The sequence below is a fragment of the Epinephelus fuscoguttatus genome, linkage group LG2, assembly GCF_011397635.1.
Source record: "Epinephelus fuscoguttatus linkage group LG2, E.fuscoguttatus.final_Chr_v1".
Classification (NCBI taxonomy): domain Eukaryota; kingdom Metazoa; phylum Chordata; class Actinopteri; order Perciformes; family Serranidae; genus Epinephelus; species Epinephelus fuscoguttatus.
Window position 1 is genome coordinate 42,363,810 of NC_064753.1, and position 19,881 is coordinate 42,383,690.

Consider the following 19,881-nt stretch of genomic DNA (forward strand, 5'->3'; position numbering starts at 1 on the left):
AGTGAATGTTACATATATTGAAAAGTAGTATATTTCATGTCTCCATCTGCTGGTGGGCCGTCATGATAAGAGTATGCATGTATAATATGATGTTGATTCCACTACAGAAGAGATGTGATGATCAATAAAATTAGGTGCAGAATAAAGAGGATGTAGATCGATATTGGTATTGGTTATCGTCCAAATGAGTTGTTATATTTCAGCGTATCGGATATCTTCAAAATAATTCCAATACCATGCATCCCTTATATTAGGGCTTAAGAACAGTTGTGTCAACTTTACCACAATAAACAGCAGACCTAAAACATAGGTACCCACAAAGAAACTCTCTGTGCTTGTAGTGACCTGCAAAGTGAATGAAACTCGGCACCTCTCCACACACACACTGATTGAATGTAATGTCTTACTATGGACTCGTTGCTCCTGGGCTTGGTGTTTTCAAAGTCCACATCCAGGTTGTTCTCATCGCCAGGGACTGGCAGGTAGCTGCTGTTCCGGTTCATTGTGGCGGGCTCCTCCTGCTGTGGGCTGCCTGAGTGCTCACGAGCTAGGGGAGGAGAACCTGGCAGAGGCACAGAGAGATGGATTCGCCATGTGATTAAGTATCGTAGCTCTGCCCATGATGCATTTCAAGCCATTTCATTTTAATTACTGCCTGATAAGAATCCTGTTTCTTCTAGATTTTTTCATTATTGGGGTAAAACGGGGACAAAGGTATAAAATGTTAGGATTTCACTCTTTGCACAGAGATGCATTTATTTAGAGTAACCATGTTTTAATGTGAGCAACATACGTATGTCCTCTACCATACCAAGCATCTTTTCAAATTTTGGATGAATGACTCAGACGCAGTCAGACCGGGAAATGACATTGTGCATTGCTACTTTTGCTTCTTTCAATTGAGACAAAAGGAACATAGGTGTGGAACAAAAGTAACGGTTAAATAAATCGACCACAAAACAGGTGCTCAATATTCCCAGCATACAAAGCTCATTGATTCTTCAGTTAGTCCCTCTAGCAAATGAACATGTTACCCTCATGATACAAAGCTGGTTAAAATAATCTGCAAAGTATTATTTTAAAAGACATCCCCAGTGAGCTCTGTGGCTTTCAAACAAAAATATTAGCAGTCACTTCAAACAGAGGCTCTGAGTCATATGTTTATTGATGCAGGGAGGATTTATATTGCACACATTTGGATATCATTTGTGTATGATAATCTGCAAAGTTAGAGAGGCAAAGATAGTTTTTTGTCCATGTGCGGCGTGAGAATCTTAAGTTGAGGCTTTGACGTGAATATCAGCAGCACATAAAGTAAAAATGTTACATTCCTGTTATATCATGTAAAGCAGCAGCCTCTCCACATACCCTCCATAAACTGCCAATATAAGTACCATTAAGAACCTTTCAGAATGCACTTTGAGATGGAGTACAAGTTTTTGTTCCCATGGAAACAATTTGGTTCTTAAATCTAATCTTGCAGCACATTTTATCCCCGATAGCAGCCCTCACAGACTTGATGTGATGGCAGTAAACACATCACAGTACACTATGGAACGTCTCTGTGCACTGAGGAAGGGTAGACATAAACAGATAAACTGCGGGATGCACTCGCCACTCTCCTCCACTTACAGGAAACAGCTGTCACCATAGACGCTGACAGACGCCTCAGTTATGTTACAAGCTGTCCCCCTATAATGTCCCAAAAATGAACATGTGCCTTTTGTGCATTGATGCAGCTGACATGCGATTTGTTTGGTGTCATTATTGTACAATCGCAGCAGAGAGAGGATTTATGAAGTTAGTTCCCTCTTTAGGGAGCACAAATGGCACGGACATTTTCCACCACACCTTCCTCAGTGTAATGAAGCTCTGACCAAATAACGAATTTATCAGCAATAAGCTGAAACACACAGTTACTTCTACCTGGGCCACAGTCTAATAATCAAATTTCACAACAGCTCTGATGGATATTGTTAATTAATAAAAGCTCAGGAGGAACCATTATAGTAAGCACAGTTTAATGTGCATCTCCTGGGTCTTTGTAATGAGAGTCAGCATCACTGGATGACTGCTTATTACACACTGCAAGACACAGCCCTGATTGCATTACCTGATGTTTTCAACGTTTAAAGTGGGAATAGATATCTCATTTATCTGATATTTACCAAGATGGCAGCATGCATGGGCAGAGCGACCAATTTGGGTCCAATAAAAACAGTCACTTCAATTGTCACTTCAGATGTAAGTCCTTGTCCCTTAAAGGGATAGTTCAGATTAGAGTCATATGGGGTTCTTTTACATAGGAAGTACATTACATACAGTAGATGGCGGTTGGCACTACCCCAGTTTGGAGAAATAGGCTGGAGTCCGACATGGAAGCTAAGCAATGTACTGCTGTGAATGGGGGCTGCAACAAAGCGTATTTTAGCCACCTTAAAAAGTCCCATCTAAATAAACCAATATCAATTTAAGTGTATGCTATATCAAAATCTCATCAAACTTCAAATTACAGGGAAACCTGACCTCTCAAATGCTGAATGAAGACCATACTACAGTCACAACCTCCAGACGTGGCCACTATATTTATGAATGCGTGTGAATGTCGCTGTGTGTGGTGTGTGTCTGACGGCACAGAAGGTCACACGACCAGTCATAAGATGACATTAAGTGATCTTTAAGACCATCCTAATGTTTAAGCTTGTGATCAGTGCGGCGGCTGCCTTCGCCTGTTCTGACATTTGGGTTGATTTAGAGGTTGTGACCCTTTTCTCCCAGCACAAATAAATATTGTGTGTTTACATTTGGATGTTCCTCTATAGGACTGAAACATGTGGGAAAACTGAGTTGAAATGTACACAAATAACTGCTGAAATGGATTTATCATATAAGTTACTGCTGCAGCACAAGAACGTTTCTGTGATTTAATGTTTGGAGAGCAGGTGTTATATCTGTGTCACACCGGAGGGAGTATCTAATGACAGAAGCAAGAGTGTTGCAGCAAAGTCAAAGCAGCAAAATGGATTTTCCCTTCAACACCACAAAAGCCAAAAGCCAGTTTTATTCAAATATGTACACCACAGATGACAAATTTGACTAAAGGGGCTTCACAATCTGCACAGCACACCCTCTGTCCTTGTGATCCAGATAAGGGAAAACTCCCCAAAAACACTCCTAATGGGAAAAAGGGAAGAAACCTCAGAAAGCAACAGAGGAGAGATTAATGGGATAGCTCTGATTTTTTGAAGTGTGGTTGGTACTTATCCATAGTCAGTGTATGACATACAGTAGATGGCGGCTGGCACTACCCCAGTTTGGAGAAGCAGGCTGGAGTCCGACACGGAAGCAAAGCAATGGTAAAAGCAGTGAAAACATTCTAAATATATTGTACACTGAAACTGAAATTGATTTTTTAAGTGGCTTAAATATGTTTGTGACTGACCCTGTCCACAGCAGCACAAGAGCTTCTACGGTGGCACCCGTGCCTACTTCTCCAAACTGGGTGTGTGCCAACTGACATGTACTGTATGTTAGCTTGGAAATCCAGACTCAAATCTAGAAAGATTTTGAGTCTGGCCCTCACCGATACACCCTTCCTACCCAAGGGGTGGCACTAACTGAGGCATTTCAAATGCCGCTGCACGCAATTGTATAGCATGATTGCCAATCAGAACAAAAGACATGGTGACATATTCATTGCAATAAGCCCCATTGGTTTGCCGAACAGTGGGGCTAACTGTTATGCTTTTGCCTTATCCCGTCAGCAAAACATCAAAAACGTCCTTCCTGGAAACAAAGGCTTCTAGGGCAGTCTTCTGTTCCTCTCTCAAGGAAAAAGATAAGCTGGCTTAGTGTTTCTCCACCAACTCCTGTGGGAAAAATCTGACTCACTTATTTTTTTTAAGATTATTTTTTGGCCTTTTTTGCCTTTATTGTATAGGACAGAGTGAAAGGGGGTGAGAGAGAGAGCGGGGGGGTGACATGCAGAAATGGTCGCAAGTCGGAGTCAGACCTGCAATGGCTGCAGCGAGGCATCGCCTCTGTACATGGGGCGCCGGCACTATCCACTACACTACCGACACCCCGTAAAAATCTGACTCTTTAGCAGCTACATGCTCCACTATGTTCACCAGCTAGATGCTAACTTTGAATTATCACTGTTTGGTGCTGGGCAGGTAGTGCACTGCACAATGGCTTTAACACAGATTATCTGAAGCACAGTTGCTGCTGCTGGAAACAACACTGATGAGAGCTGTGAGACTGAACCAAAATACTAAAGCTGTTTGCCCTGAAACCAAAACAATTATATTAAAGACACTAAAAAGCTTCATAGACCTGAGGGTAACTGCAGAGTTGAGCGGCAACTCAGTATTTTGGCTGTCAAATCTGCACACGTCTTCGCACAGCTATGGAATTTCACATGCAAGGTCAGGAAGGAAGGGGTCATATATTAAATGCATGACTCATGGGTCATCCCTTCATGGTGAAAGTGGTGTTGTTACAACCATCCCCGGTCTCCCCTATGGCAATAACGTAAAGTATGAGCTACTCGTTAATGGGCTCAAATACACAAAACCACCACTGTGGTCATTAAAGCTGCACTTGACAACTTCATGTCAGTGGATGTAACTGTTTCAGTGGTAATCTGGTGATGACTTTGTGAATCTCAAGTGTTGCCAGTGAAGTGGTTTGTAGATAATGGGCGAAAACACAACTCCATCAGTGATGTGTGGTTCTTTAAAGCTGCACTAGACAGCTTCACGTGCTTATGGCTACAAATGTGTCTTTTGAAGAATTTCAAAAGTCATAAGAAGTGACGTCTTACTTTGATGCTAAAGTCTGCGCACGTTGGTCCCTCATTACAGCAGCTTGTTGTGTGGTTTGTTCCCTCGCTGTTGACACCGTCGATCAGTACGTTTACATGACACTTGAAAAAAACGAATTATTGCCTTAATCCGACTATAACTGGACAACTGAAGTGCATGTAAACGCGTTACTCAGACTAATATCAGAGTTCTCCAACTCCGATTAAGACACCCAGATAATACGATTGGAATTCGATTTTCTCCAGCATGTATACGCCTTAATTGGAGTTAAACTAGACAATGCATGTGCGCATGCTCCACACCCCCCGCGCTGGCGTATGACCCCGGAACAGACAAGACATGCTCTTGTTGTAGCCCTCCAACAGCATACTGCGTTCTTGTCTGCCTCTCGAAATCAACGTGACCACGAGGGATAGCGTGCACCTTATCTGCACAATCAGTAATGCGTACATTACATACGAGATGAACAAAGCCGTACGATTATCGATCTTGTTGTTGTTCGAAAATGCCGTTCTGCTGCCTGACTCCAGCTGTTTATTATTAAGTGACGTAATAGGTCAACTGGAAAGGGGGCCGTATTAACCCGCTGAAACGAAGCATATCGCCACCTAGTGTTGAGGAGGACAAGTTCCCGTCAGTAATTCGATTTTCTCAGTTGCATGTAAACTGGGACAAGGACAGAAGTCCGATTAGACGCCAGAATCGAATTTTGAGCATAGCTCGATTAAGCTGTGCATGTAAACGTACTGAATGAGCAAAAACTAGGTGACATTAATGCAAGATACAAAGGATATGATGTTGCGCTAATTACAAATGGACTTTTTTTTTTAAATCTGAGGGCACAACACATTGCATCCTGTCGACAGAGTGAATTTTAAATGCTCAGTTTCCTCTGAACTGCAGTTCTTGTTACTGATAACTCTGCTGATGGACAGTAAGAGCTACTGCAGTGAGACGAAATCCCTCACTGGCTCACCATCACATGACCAAGCTTGAGTATTGTTTCTATGGTTATCCACAATTTAATATACCTTCCACAATGAATTAGCATAACTGAAAAGTGGATTTTGAAAGTGTCCGCTCATACGGCCCAGCAGAAAGAGTTAGAAAGAGTTTCATCCAGACCAACCTTGTATGTTGAGTCCTGTTACTGTGATAAAGCTGTCTAAAGTACATGACACCATAGCTGAGTTTCCAGTATTTGCAGCCTTTAATGGCTTCTATAGCCTGCTGCCTTCCAGTGGGTAACTGTGGCTGGGTTTCCTTATAACACAGAAAGCCATTTAGAGCTTCAGAGTGGTGGAAGAAGCAAAAGCCTTCAATTAAACCACAAGAAAAACAACTTCCCTTAAAGGAAAACTTTGTTGTTTTTCAACCTGGACCTTATTTTCCCATTTTCGTGTCTAAATGACTAATGGAGATGACAGTTTTTGAAAGTGGTCCAGTACTGAAAGGGAGCAATGCAGCCGGCTGCAATATAACCACTTGGGGCAATTATGCACCATCGATGTACAGCCACTAAAAGTGCTTGATTTTGCCACTGACAGACTCCAAATTGTTGTTATAAGGGTCTGTCTCCACATAGTGCTCATCTTCAGCTGTAAAGTGGTGGCAGGAAACTGACGAGTGCTTCATAACAAAGCACTCCCAGCGCTTTTTTAATGACATGCTATGTATGGGTTTGTTTCTATGACAACAATATCTTGATATTAACGTTAGCTAGGAAGTTAATGCAATGCCACATTAACAGAGGGTTGACTACACAGTTAACAAGAAGCTTATAACTGTACCATGATAAAGCACAACACTCCTTAGCAACAATCTGCAACATTGTTCACCGACCGATCTGCTCTCACTGCTCTCTTTGTTGTGATAGTGAGCCAGCTAAAGCTAGCACAGACCCTTCTGTGTGTCAGCTCTCGTAGTTTCCAGCTATACTCCCCCAAGTGGTTGCTTTTTAAAGTACCCTGGGTTTTAACAGATCTAGGGAAAACTGCATTCCCCTACTCCGCAACATGGACATGGGACAATCTTCAAAAAGATCTAAGAAGAAGATGAAGAACGTCGTAACAGAGACGTGCTTTTTTTTCTTGAGAGGCCACTTTGTTTGAATAGTTGTTGTTTTATTGTGAATTTTTGTATTATATGTTGTATTTGTTGCATTTTAAATTGGTTTTAAATTGGCTGCCACCACGGCCAGGTCTCTCTTGTAAGACATTTTCAATCTCAGTGGGACTTCCTGGTTAAAGAGTTCAGAGATTTTTAACTAGAAGAGCTCGGAGCAGCCGCACAAAAAAGGCAAAGCGCTGTGAAAAAAGGGTGCTGGGTGCAGCACGTTTTCTCGAGGTGGCTGTTTGGTATTGTGTGTAATCAAGTGTCACTCAAAGAGAGGTGTCATTCATTTTCACATCATCAGAATCGGCTCAATGTTCAGTCATGACATTGAAAATCTTTCAGATAACACTGAGCTACAATTTCTGTACAAACTCTTTCCAACACTCCTCTCTCCAACTCTCACTGATACAATAAAGACACAATAAAAAACAAACCAGATTAAGCAGAAGGTAAAGACAAACTTTTGTTCTCTCTGTAGAGATCCTTTAGATAAATAGGAAAACAATCTCAGCCTGTCAGTGGAAAAAAACAAGCACTTCTAGTAGATGTAAATTGATGGTGCACTATTGCCTCGAGTGGTTGCAGCTTGCAGGGTAGCGTGCTACTGTTAAACTGTTGCAAAGGTTGGGCACACAAAATGTATATGCCGTTCACACCGTAGGTAAGATGACCTGTTGCACCAAAGTTGTAACAAGCTGGGAAGTCAGACAGCGATGGGGTTTTTAGGTTTTTATGTGGCCTTTTTTAAAGAAGCACTAAGAAAATCTTCGCCTTGTTTCTTCATCCCAGAATTGTTGTAGCTACATGAATCCTTGACCTCCCAGCTCTCAGGGAATATTGGCTCAGATGCGACAGCACCTCAGGTGAGGCGTACTGTAAACATGCAGGCTTGTTTTGCATCTGCAGATTCAAATACCTGAAGTGAACTTGATGTGACATGGCAAGTTTGACTTTGTACAGTACTGTAGTGCAGCCATATTGCACTGCTTCAGATAAACCCAAGCATGCGTTCTTTACCAAATGTGTCGTCTGTGTCTGTTTTTGTATTTTATATTTCATGTTTATCTCACTGCATTAATAAAGCATTTGTAGGTTAATGGTGCTCTGAGATAGTTGCTTGGTACTGCCACAGGAAATCCTCTAAGTGTTCAGATATCAGGATACATATTTTCTATGTAATGTACAATAATATAAAGCAGATTTGGGGTGTTTTATATGTAGGCACAGGTATTCCATGACAGCACAACCCTGCCCAAGATTTAACAGCATCTGCCAAAAGTCTTGGCAAAAAGCCTAGACAGGCGGCACCCAGTGTGGTTCTTGGATTTGCTATAGCAACAAGAAATGTTTTTACTCTAAATCAACATTCACCACGACGATCAGTCTACCTGACTGTTCCTGACTATGCACACACAGGGCTGTGTTTTTATTATTTATGTCTACTTTATATAATATGCAAAATCAGTGTAAGTTTGGTTAACAGCTTAGCAAAAACAATGCTCCACAGATCAAAGAATAATCATCAGTTTCTACTGTGCAGGCTAATTAGAGCAGAGCGTAACCAGAGACATGCAGTGAGGAGATAATATCTCCATGCAAATAACTGGAATATCATTTGCATGTTGGGTTGAGAACAGGGACTGGGATCATGCAATAATGATTTGAAAGTAAGGAATCTCAATACCCACAAAGATAATTAACCAACCAGCTGAAGTCACCTGGTGTTTAACCTGTCATGTCCATTGTTACAGAGGTGTGGTTCACTCTGAATTATAAAAATAATCAAACAGTATGTAGTGGCACCTGCTGACAGTAGTGGCTCTCAGGGTGAGGTGAACTGACAACTTCTAGCTTGTATCAATTGACAACAAATATTCACACTATGTGTGCCAAAACACTGACACTCTTTTGTTCATGGGAAAGTGATACTGCCACATGATTCTACTGTAAGAATGAGCATTTCAGCCAGGGCTGGGTGACATGGAGAAAATCAAATATCACAGTATTTTCTAATACCTCAGCATTGATATTTTAGAATTGACCACTGGTGCTCTCACATAATATTTACATAATGATATTTCTGATAAATAATCATCAGTAATGTGGACACAATGATTAAGTGGGTCAGAGGTGGATCTTCCTATAGGCGACATAGGCAGCTGTTGAGGGTGCTGCCGTCTGGGTAGATCAAACATAAAGGTAAAATGATCCAACAATGATTACGCTAACGGTTGGTCAGTAGCAGGGGTACCACCTCTCGCCTTGGCAGCTCACCTTCATGTCTTCGTCAGTGAGTGATCAACACAGTCAGAACATGTTAGAGCACAAGTGTGGGGTTTACAGTTATCATCGGTGAGGCTATGGCAGTGCGGGGGGATGGACACGTTTATTAATTGCCAAAGTTCATGTTTGTGACACACTGATTCAAATGGTTATCTTGTGTTTATAGCTGCACAAACACAAACAATGGATCAACTGACTAAATGTAAAAGGTGTGGCTTGTAGTGACACACCCACAAATATTTACTACCAAACTCCAAGGGCGTAGGTTTCATTGCAGCACTGGGGGGTGGGCACGTATGACACAGAGGGTCAAATGCACTTGTTCTAAATATCGAGGGGGACGTGTCCCCTGTGCTGCCCCCTAAAATCTACACGTATGCCTAACCGGTTGAGACCGCTTGAAAAGGTGGGTCTCAGTCTGCTTCCAAACAGACTCTGGTGCATTTCGTTTGTGGTGTGAAAGAAAACGAACCAACCACAGGATTTGAATAAATCCAATAATAAATCCATCTGCTGATCCTGAAATCTGTTCACGATCTCATAACTGATCTTGACAAAGGTCACATATATCACATAACCTATTTTTGCTGATGCATACATGTAACCATGGTAACACATACACAGTGAGGTTATTTTCCCTGCAAAGAACTGATAAGACTGCCATCATCGTATCCGACTCGTGCACTCTGTCTGTTCATCAAGTCCATTAAAAAGTGTGTGACGGTGACCCCACAGTATTAAGCCCTGAATCACTACTGTGCAAGATGCCTTCTTTTCATCCTGTCTTTGTGTTCGTCACTATTCATAAGGAATTGCACCAAAAACTAAAATGCAACAGTGTATTATTTTTTCCCTCTGGTGCCGACCAAATGAACCAAACTACAGATGTGAAAGCATCCTAATCCATCATGTTTCCAGCAGCAGGCAGCTGATTTCAGCCAAAACTGACTGTGCACTACCAGCCCAGCACAGACAAAGTTACAAACTACAGCAGGTGATAACAGTGGAGCATTTAGCCTCTTACGAGTCTTTTGGGTAGAGCAAAACATGGAGTTATACTAACCTTTGTGAAAACAAATCTCAAGTGCACCTTTAAGGTTAAGGGTAAACTGTTTCCATCACTTTAAGTGTTTTGGTTGTGGTCAGGTTTGAACTGAACTGTCCCTTTATGGTATGTAAAGCTGCAGGATATCATGTACCAGCATGCATGTTAAGATCTTGTCTGCAGCAGTAAAACCCATCAGCATCTTGATGTTTAAAGATAATCTCATGGACAGTGGTGAGTACCACTGATGTGAGGGCTCCCCCACACAAACATCTGGTAGTATCAGTGCGCCCATGTGCGTTATCAGCAGCAACAATCCACCTGAACCAACCCTGAACTAACCATGGGGAATTTAAGGACATCTCTGACAAATAGAAAATTGAGAGCAGACACACACACTGCTTTATTTTCTACGTCGCAGCCAGGGCGCGCAAAATACCATCATCATCGTCATATTCCTGCGATTCCTGCAAAATGTTGGATACAGCGCGCTCTTACCGGGCTCCTCTGCGCTATCATGGTGATCTACGCTCCCGACCAGCTCGTCTCCATCATCTCGTCGCTCCATTGGCTTTAAAAGGCGCTCTGAGTCCAGATCTACAGTGCAGCCGCTCTCTGCTACAGCATCTATCCCTCCGTGTGCTCCGTGGCTTCACAGCCGCCTGCGCTGTTGCATAGAAACGCTGGCCGGAGAGCTACCACTTATTCATTCTTTTTGGAAAGCTGAGAGACTAATGTCAAACTGCTTCCCTGCAGAATCTGTCCAAAAGAAGCTACTCCTCCAAAGATATTTCAGGTCTGAATAAATCCTGATTAAATGACATTATCTGTCAGAATGAGACTGTTCAGATCCTAAAACATCTCGTCCGTGTGTGAGGACGCTCTCTGTCTAAATGAGATGATCCACTCACACACAGCAGGAGTGATAACGCGCAGAGGAGCTGAGCGAAAATCGTGCCAAAACGGTGGAGAATGATGCTGCATTCAAGTCCCATAGGAAAACAGGGAAATGTGGATTTCTGCCTTACCTGGCCACAGCTCAGCTCAGTTTTGAGGTGATGAAGTGAGACCGTTCTCCTCAGCTCTCTACCAGTTGTTCCTACAAGAGCTGAGGATTGGTCTTACATTTTTTATAGCAAGCAAGTTTAATTTAATTAACTGTTCTTATAAATTTAATTGAAAAGCACAGGCATTTTGTAGACTTATATCAACTTTTATGTTTGCCTGTGGCATTACTTTGTCATCTATTTGCTGCCTAGTTAGAATAAAACTGATACAATCTTGGTAAATTGTTTTGCATAATCATAAATTAGGCCGTTCTTGTCAGGGTTAGAGAGGAGGGTCGCCCCAGTTTGGACTTCTCATTCATCACCATTCATTTCAAGTGTAATTTTCTGATAAATAACAGACACTAAGATCTTTGAGAAGTCAGGAGTCAGAAGATACTGGCATTCATAGTGGCTTATGTTTCACAAAAAATAAGCAAGAAAATTATGTCATCATGGGCATGAATTACAAACTACAGCCTAACTTGGGGAACTGGTTCATCCAGATGGTTGGATGAGGATTCTGGAAATACCGTCAGACCAACAGGAAGTGTTTTATGTTGCCAAAGTGTACCGACAAAGTTAATCACCATATTAAGAGGTGAGGGCAGCTGAGGTTAAAGCGTTAAAATCTACAGATTATTAAGAGCAGCTATGACATCCATCCATGCCCTTATTGTCGTTCTATGTGCTTTATTCATCTCAGCTGTTTTACATTCCCAATTTTTCTAATCTATTAAAGTTCAGAAGACCACAACAAGAGATTTGGTGTATAACAAATTTGTAAAATTGTCTTTTTCTGTAGCAGTAAAGCCTGTAAGCAACAGCCTCCACTGATTGAGAATAAAGAATAAACTGCAGTTTAGAAGACAAAGAGATGGATGGATTTGGAACAATGCTCATGTAACTGGTGGACTCTAGTGTTGTTGATATGAAGAGGTCCAGATCGTGGATATCTTTGGAGGTGATCTGCGTTCATCCTGACAACTCTGACAGCAAGAGGTAAAACAAAATCCTCTGTCAATAACAACCACATAACTTGAGCTCCTCTCCCATGGAGCACAACAGCAAAAGGTTTGAGGTAAGGTGGGAGACACCCCTTTATAGGTGGGGTGCCCCCAAAGGTGAACGTAGGGGTACAGAAACTGAGTATCAGACGTTCCACCTATTGACTACAGAGGCCTGAGCGTGTCAGGTAATAACAACTGAGACTAATTTTGCGAGATGATATTACTTAATATTACAAATATACATTTACAGGATGTACGTACAGGATGAAAGTTAAGGCGACGAAAGTCTGAGTGGGGCAGGCGGGAGGGGCGGTGGATGGGTCCAACAAACACTGACTTTCCCCCAAGAGAGAGGTGTTCACGTCCCGCAAGATTCTAAAACCAAACTCAGTTCTTTTTCCTAAACCTAACCACGTTTATTTGCGGTGTTGTACTGACATAAATTTCCTGTGTATTTTGAAAGAAGACAATGCATGTAACAGGCTTAACTTGACACTGTGTCCCAAAATGTCAACAACCAACATACCCAGGGTACCTTGCACATGGGACGTGGAAAGTCCATGACAAAACGAGGTCGGAATGAGAATGCATTGTGTTTAATTCACTACAGAAGTGAGCTCAATGTGAGTAAGAGTGACTATTCTGATCTTTGACCTCACCTCCTCCACAGGTATCACCTGTGGCTGACAGAGTTCTAGTCTTAATTGTATGTAACACCCAAAATGTTATTCAGATTAAGGTCCCTGAAATGACATCATATGGGGGTCTGCGACCTGAATGGACCGCAAGAGTCTCACAAACATGTCAAGTTTGTAAAAAACACACTTTATTTTTATGTACAGCGAATTTCTGGCACAGTTTGTCTTTCAAAAGTGCCATTTCCTGCTGTAGTGTGAGTGAAGCATGGACAGCTGCGTGACAGAGACAGCAAACTAACTCAAAGACATGGCCAAACACAAGTATGATGCTGAATATATTAAACTGTGTGAACCTTGAACTAAAGACCAAGGAGAAATCTGGACCCATGGCTGGACCAGTTGGGAATCACTGATCTACACCATCCCTGTTTTTTCAAGCATGATGGAGGTTGCTGACATCTCTACTCACACAAGTGACAAGTGACAAGTGACGGGATCATTTTAAGCGTTGGAATCTGACAAAACTGTGGGGAGCGCACTCTTCCAGGTGCTCCACGTATCCAACATGTAAAAATTGTCCTTTCCTATGGGACGTGAATGCAGCATTGTGCTCCAGCATCACTGCGCCAGCTGGTGCCGCCCACTCGCGCTGGGGTCCTCCAGAAGGCGCGAGGTGATCAGAGCGCACGAGCGAATACTGAAGCGGTGTCGCGTAAAAACAACATCACAGCAAAGGGAGAATAAAACACACATATACACCTGCTCAAATATCACTTTACAGATTTTGATTAGCAACACTGAGTGATCGGTGTGGAGCAAATCTCTCAGCTCGGATAAATGAATGAAGCTGCATTAGGGAACAGTTTGCATGGCCGCAAAATGTCCAAAATATCTGCAGACATATTTCCCAACACTACAACGACAACAAGGGAGTGTTTTCTTAAGTAGGTGGTTCCTTTTCCTTTATTTTGACAACTATCTGTTCCACTGTGTGTCTGCCGGCTGCTAGACGCGAGGACGCGCTCCTCAGCCGGAGCCGGAGCTTACTGTGAGAGATACGGAGAGCACATTGCTTTCATATTTCAAACCAGCCAGGCGTAAAATAAATAATGAGAACTTAAATCTTGTTGATGGCAGGTGCCACGTAATATCTAGAGCACTTCCTGCGTGTACTCATTGATCAGCCGATGAATAGACATCGTCTGGTGTAATAAAAACACACTTGGAAACCTCCTCGTTCAAACTGCGCCTCAGGACACAGCGCGTCAGTCAGGCTTACCGGGCGCGTAAAGGAGAAACTCAAACCAAATATTTCCCTCTTTTTAAAACACATATCAGTGGAAAACTTGCAGTTAAATTACTGTCAGCTTTAATTAATGTGCAGCTGAAGTAACGACACATTAAGATCACTGCTTGAGGGGAAAAACCTGTTCCTTGCCATCTACACGCATCAGAGCAAATGAATGAAAGAAGAGCAAACAGACGCAGGTTTCAGATTAATTAAAGGGAGCGCAATGATTAACATATAAAAATAATATTTACCTTTTTCTCCGGAGTTAAACAGAAGCCGTTTGGGTAGAAGGCAAAAAGGAATAAATGCAGGTATTGGCCAGGTAACACTTCCCACTCACCTGTGTGCAGATGGGGCGGAGGAGGAAGTGCTTCTGGCCTCCTCAGGTAAAGTCTCTCCTCCCACACAGCAGCTCCGGGAGAACGTGAAGTCATTGGTGGGTTATGCAACGTGACAATGTAAAGACACGAGAGTGCTGATTGGCCAGGAGCCCAAAGACAACATACAAAAAACCCACAACGTGCATCCTGTCAGTTCCGGACCTGTTTATCTTTTATTTTAGGAGCAGATCTGACATCTGCAGTGAATTCTTTTCTTTATGTTTTGTTAATGCACTCAGACGACATGACTTCAGCCAGTCAGAGAGTCTCCTCAGGTGAGGCAGACATTCCCATGTAGGCATGTGAGGACTTGCTGGAGACTGCTGAGGAATTTTCAGACCCCCTACCTCTCTCTGAACCCTGAGGAAAGGAGTGATCATCCAGAATGACACAGAACTCACAAAATAACATATGTCAAACATCGGAAATAATTTTGTTTTGTCTGAGGCTTGAAACTCAAAACGTGCAGGTAAACAGGGACGTAAATATATAGATAGTGCAGGCAGTGCAGATGCAGTGGGGTCCGTGGGGTGGAGGGGCCTGTTTTTGTAAAATAGTATCAGTCTATAACAAAATGATTTATTTTCTTTTGTAGTTTTTGTCATACACAGATAGGTAATGATGCTGCGTGGTGGGTGCTGGGTGATATGTATGTTGATATTGTCCCATATCAAGTCTCTGTTTAATCATGTAACAAGATGATACAATTCACAGCAGCTAGTTTAGGTAGCGGCAAAACACACTATTAGTAAAATACATATCTGCCTAAAAGTCTGTGTGTGTGTGTGTGTGTGTGTGTGTATGTGTGCGCTTCATAACTAGTGACTAGGGCCTGTCATAATAGCATGCACTGTGGCCCATTGTAATTACCTTATGCTGTTGCTGGTAAATATACACCGACTGACTTTATTAGGTACACCTTGCTAGTACCGGGTTGGACCCCATTTGCCTCCAGAACTGCCTTAATCCTTGGTGTCACAGATTCAACAAGGTGCTGGAAACATTCCTCAGAGATTTTGGTCCATAGTGACATGATGACATCGCACAGTTGCTGCAGATTTGTCGGCTGCACATCCATGATGAGAATCTCCCGTTCCACCACATCCCAAAGGTGCTCTATCGGACTGAGATCTGGTGACTGTGGAGGCCATTGGAGTACAGTGAACTCATTGTCATGTTCAAGAAACCAGTTTGAGATGATTTGAACTTTGTGACATGGTGCGTTATCCTGCTGGAAGTAGCCATCAGAAGATGGGTACACTGTGGTCATAAAGGGATGGACACGGTCAGCAACAATACTCAGGTAGGCTGTGGTGTTTAAACCATGCTCAGTTGGTACTAAGAAAATCTCCCCCACACCATTACACCACCAGCAGCAGCCTGAACCGTTGATACAAGGCAGGATGGATCCATGCTTTCATGTTGTTTACACCAAATTATGACCCTACCATCTGAATGTGGCAGCAGAAATCCAGACTCATCAGACCAGGCAACGTTTTTCCAGTCTTCTATTGTCCAGTTTTGGTGAGCCTGTGTGAACTGTAGCCTCAGTTTCCTGTTGTTAGCTGACAGGAGTGGCACCTGGTGTGGTCTTCTGCTGCTGTAGCCCATCTGCTTCAAGGTTGGACGTGTTGTTGCTTCAGAGATGCTCTTCTGCAGACCTTGGTTGTAACCAGTGGTTTTTTGAGTTACTGTTGCCTTTCTAACATCTTGAACCAGTCTGGCCATTCTCCTCTGACCTCTGGCATCAACAAGGCATTTTGGCTCACTGGATATTTTCTCAATTTCGGACCATCCTCTGTAAACTAGAGATGGTTGTGTGCGGAAAAACCCAGTAAATACTCAGACCAGCCCGTCTGGCACCAACAACCATGCCACGTTCAAAGTCACTTAAATTACCTTTCTTCGCCATTCTGATGCTCGGTTTGAACTTCAGCAGGTCGTCTTGACAATGCCTAAATGTATTGAGTTGCTGCCACGTGATTGGCTGATTAGCTATTTGTGTTAATGGGCAGTTGAACAGGCGTACCTAATAAAGTGATCGGTGAGTGTATGTTCATGGGAGCACTGTCTAGTGTGCAGGCTCTCTTTTCCATCTTTCACCTGTTCTTCTGTCCAGTAACTACAGTGTAGTAATTATCGTCTGGATGTGCTCACTCTTGTAAACTTTGCTTGTGAGCATCTGGTGTACGTGGCAGAGCAGAATGTGTCTGAGCAAACCAATCAAACAACAATATGGCAGACCCCGTGAGTGTTTCCTACCAAATCCTTTCACAGCATTCATATTTGCATATTCAAAGTTTGGCTGTGTCTGCAGAGCTGTCATCTGAGGACAAAATGTGGGACTTTTAGACATCAGTCTGTTCCCTTTATTACCATGCTGGTTTGGAAAGAGTAATCTGGAACCCTCAGGCATCAGATTCAGAGGGATTATGATACTGGATCAGCATTCTTATTGGGGAATGATGGACTAAAATGTGTGATTATGATTCATTCAGTCATTATCTGTGACCACTTATCTTGGTACAGGGTCCCCTCAGGACTGGAGCCTGTCCCAGATGACGTGGACGAGAACCAGGATACACCTAAGACAGGTCACCAGACTGTCACAGTACTAAAACATAAGGCCTTTTATACAGCAATCGCACAAAATCCAAAGTCCCTACTTTATGCCTCGTCAAATTTTTACACAGAACCAAACGATGGCAGCATAGCCTACTCCAGTCTGTGATTTTAGACATAAAACATATGCATCAGCAGCACTTTACAAACAATAACAATGGCATTAAAATGGTGATTACAATCATTTACTGTCTCTGCTATATGGCAGCTGATCTCACCCTCTGTTCGAAGAGCAAGGAGCTCCCGAATCTCATTGTTTTCCCAATTTTCAGACATTTACAGCTGTTCTTCTTCTTTGAGTTAGCTGCTAACTGCTAGCAGCTACTTTTTAAATCTCCTGTGGTGGGTTGCACGCATAACACTTTGTCAAAATGTCACATCTGTCCTGTTCATGGTCCAGCTCTGCCGGCTGTCCTGTTTATACAGACACCTTTTTGGTGCTGTTACTACCTCCCTTGGTGGCTTAAAGGTGAGACAACTCTGCGGATCAGGGATGACAGGGAGAGGGTCAAGTCTGATGGGATGATAAGATGACGGGGATCAAGTGGAGGGATAAAAGGGGGTAGAGGAGGGGGATGAATGGATGGAGAAAGATGGAGTAGTGATGAGGCTGGAGCATTTATGAACCCGGGGGTCTCGACTCAGGGTGGGGGATACATCTCAATGAGCTCAGTGCTGTGGATGTGGACCCGAGGTTATCACGGACCATCTTGTTGTGAGGCATTGCTGCTAGTGGCTGAGCCACTTTGCTGTCCTGCTGGGAAGGAAGAGAGGAGAAGAACAGGTTTTGAGGGGGAGGGTTTGTGAGAACTGGGACAAACAGAGGAGAAAGTGTTGGACAAAACTACATAGGTTACGGCAAGTGGCTGAATTAGTGAGTTGTAGGTCATTAGAATTAGTGGGAGAGAGGAGCATGGTCTTGTTTCTGCACCTGAGTCATATTGACTTCATTATACACAGCGGGGCGAGGCAGCATGATATTCCTGCCTTGAACAGCTAGTGTAAGAGGCTATTAGGTGAGAGGTGGGTACACCTAGACAGAGCGCTAGAAAATATCAGGGTTGACAACTAGAAAAAGACAACCAATCAGACCTGCAGGCAATTTCTAGAGTCCCCAGTTAACCTGACCTGCATGTCTCTGACTGTGGAAGAAACCGGAGAACCCAAGCTGACACTTGGAGAACAGGTGAACTCTACACAGAGGGGCCTGTATGCCTGTATGATTATTATGCTCATTTTATTATGTTCAGTTATTTGTGGTTGTGGTAATAACAGCTGTGGTAGTAGCAGCAGCAGTAACAGGGAATTACTGGTATGTGTGACAGCAGTGGCAGCAGTAGTATTAGTACTTGCAGTAGCAGTAACAGTGGTGGCAGCAACAGTAGCAGTACAGTAGCAGTAGCTGTGGTAATTGCAACTGAAGCAGAAGCAGCTGTACTACTACTACCACTGCTGCTACTGTTGCTAATACTGATACTACTGTTTCTATTTCCAGCCCAGTCACCAGAAGAAAATGTTGAAATGTTTCATACGTATCATATCAACATAATGAATGAGCTGTCTTTGTCATCAGTTGGTGGGAAGAGATGACATGTCACCTAGATGAGACACCTGCCAAGCTGCAGAACATTGTTCAAGACCAACAAACAACAAAACCAGTTGTGATTTAGCAAGTCATTGCTGTGTTTCGGGCAACTTTTTAGCCACCAGACATGGGTATATCATAGCGACCCGTCACTGTATATCTAGCGGGGATAAAAAGCAGTTGATCTTTACCAAAACATCCCTACATTTGTGCAGAGAAAGGATCTTTTCCTAACCATGACTAAGTGTGTTTTATGCCTAAACCTTATCACACAATAACCACAGAGTTGCTGAAATGTACAGAAACATAAATTTTAAGGTATCCACTGTATAAGATCTAACATGTAATGTACTGGTTTGCAGAAACATGTAATGCCAACATTTGTTCTGGCGACTGGTTCGTTGTAGTTGACTAGTCCATACCCACTGAGCGCACAGTTGCCCAGAAACAGTTTCACATGGTGTGTGTTTGGGATACAGGTCATAGGAAAATGCAGATTAAATACTCAGCTGAACCCATTAAGAAGAGCAATGTATTCAGACAGAGTTTTTGTGAATTGTGAATCGGTCGCATTTGAGCCATTTTTAAGCATTTTTCTGTTGTTATAGCGCCACCCAGTTGCCAATTAGAGTTAAATTTCTCCAGTCACCTTGAGGCGTCCTGTTCTACATATCTACCAAGTTTAGTAAAAATCCATATGGCAGTTAGGCCTAAGTAAGAAATTAGCTCTCTAGCGCCCCCATTTTGTTTGATGGGGTCAATAATGGAGGGGTTCCCTCAGATTATGTGTGGTCATATGCCTACAAAGTTGCGTGGTGATGGGTGAAACCCTTGAGATGTTATACACCTTTATGTGATGAGCCACGCCCTCCGCAATATTCATTGCCTTATAGAAGCTCAGTTTTAGTAAGTTTTTTTTTTGCCAAGAGGGAACTTTAGATATTGGTCCCTAGATTATGTTCACCCAGTTTCATGCAGATCGCTCAAACTTCCTAGGAAGAGATCGATTTGAAGTGTTTTTCAAAAAATTCAAAATGGCA

The 19,881-nt window shown here is 42.8% G+C and overlaps 1 protein-coding gene across 2 annotated transcripts in view; it reads right to left on the reverse strand.

Moving 5' to 3' along the window:
• Positions 1-14,607, reverse strand: part of ano1a (anoctamin 1, calcium activated chloride channel a) — a 118,943-nt gene extending 104,336 nt beyond the window's left edge. Inside the window, exons 1-2 of one of the 2 annotated variants that reach the window (XM_049595212.1) lie at positions 14,506-14,607; positions 408-562 (exon numbers count right to left, since the gene is read on the reverse strand). In XM_049595212.1, coding sequence (XP_049451169.1) covers positions 408-503 — 96 coding nt within the window. In that variant the 5' untranslated portion in view covers positions 504-562; positions 14,506-14,607. Of the gene's footprint in view, positions 1-407; positions 563-10,767; positions 11,173-14,505 lie in introns of those variants that run through there. The other variant, XM_049595211.1, reaches the window with a different exon arrangement.
• Between the last annotated feature and the right edge of the window lie 5,274 nt (positions 14,608-19,881).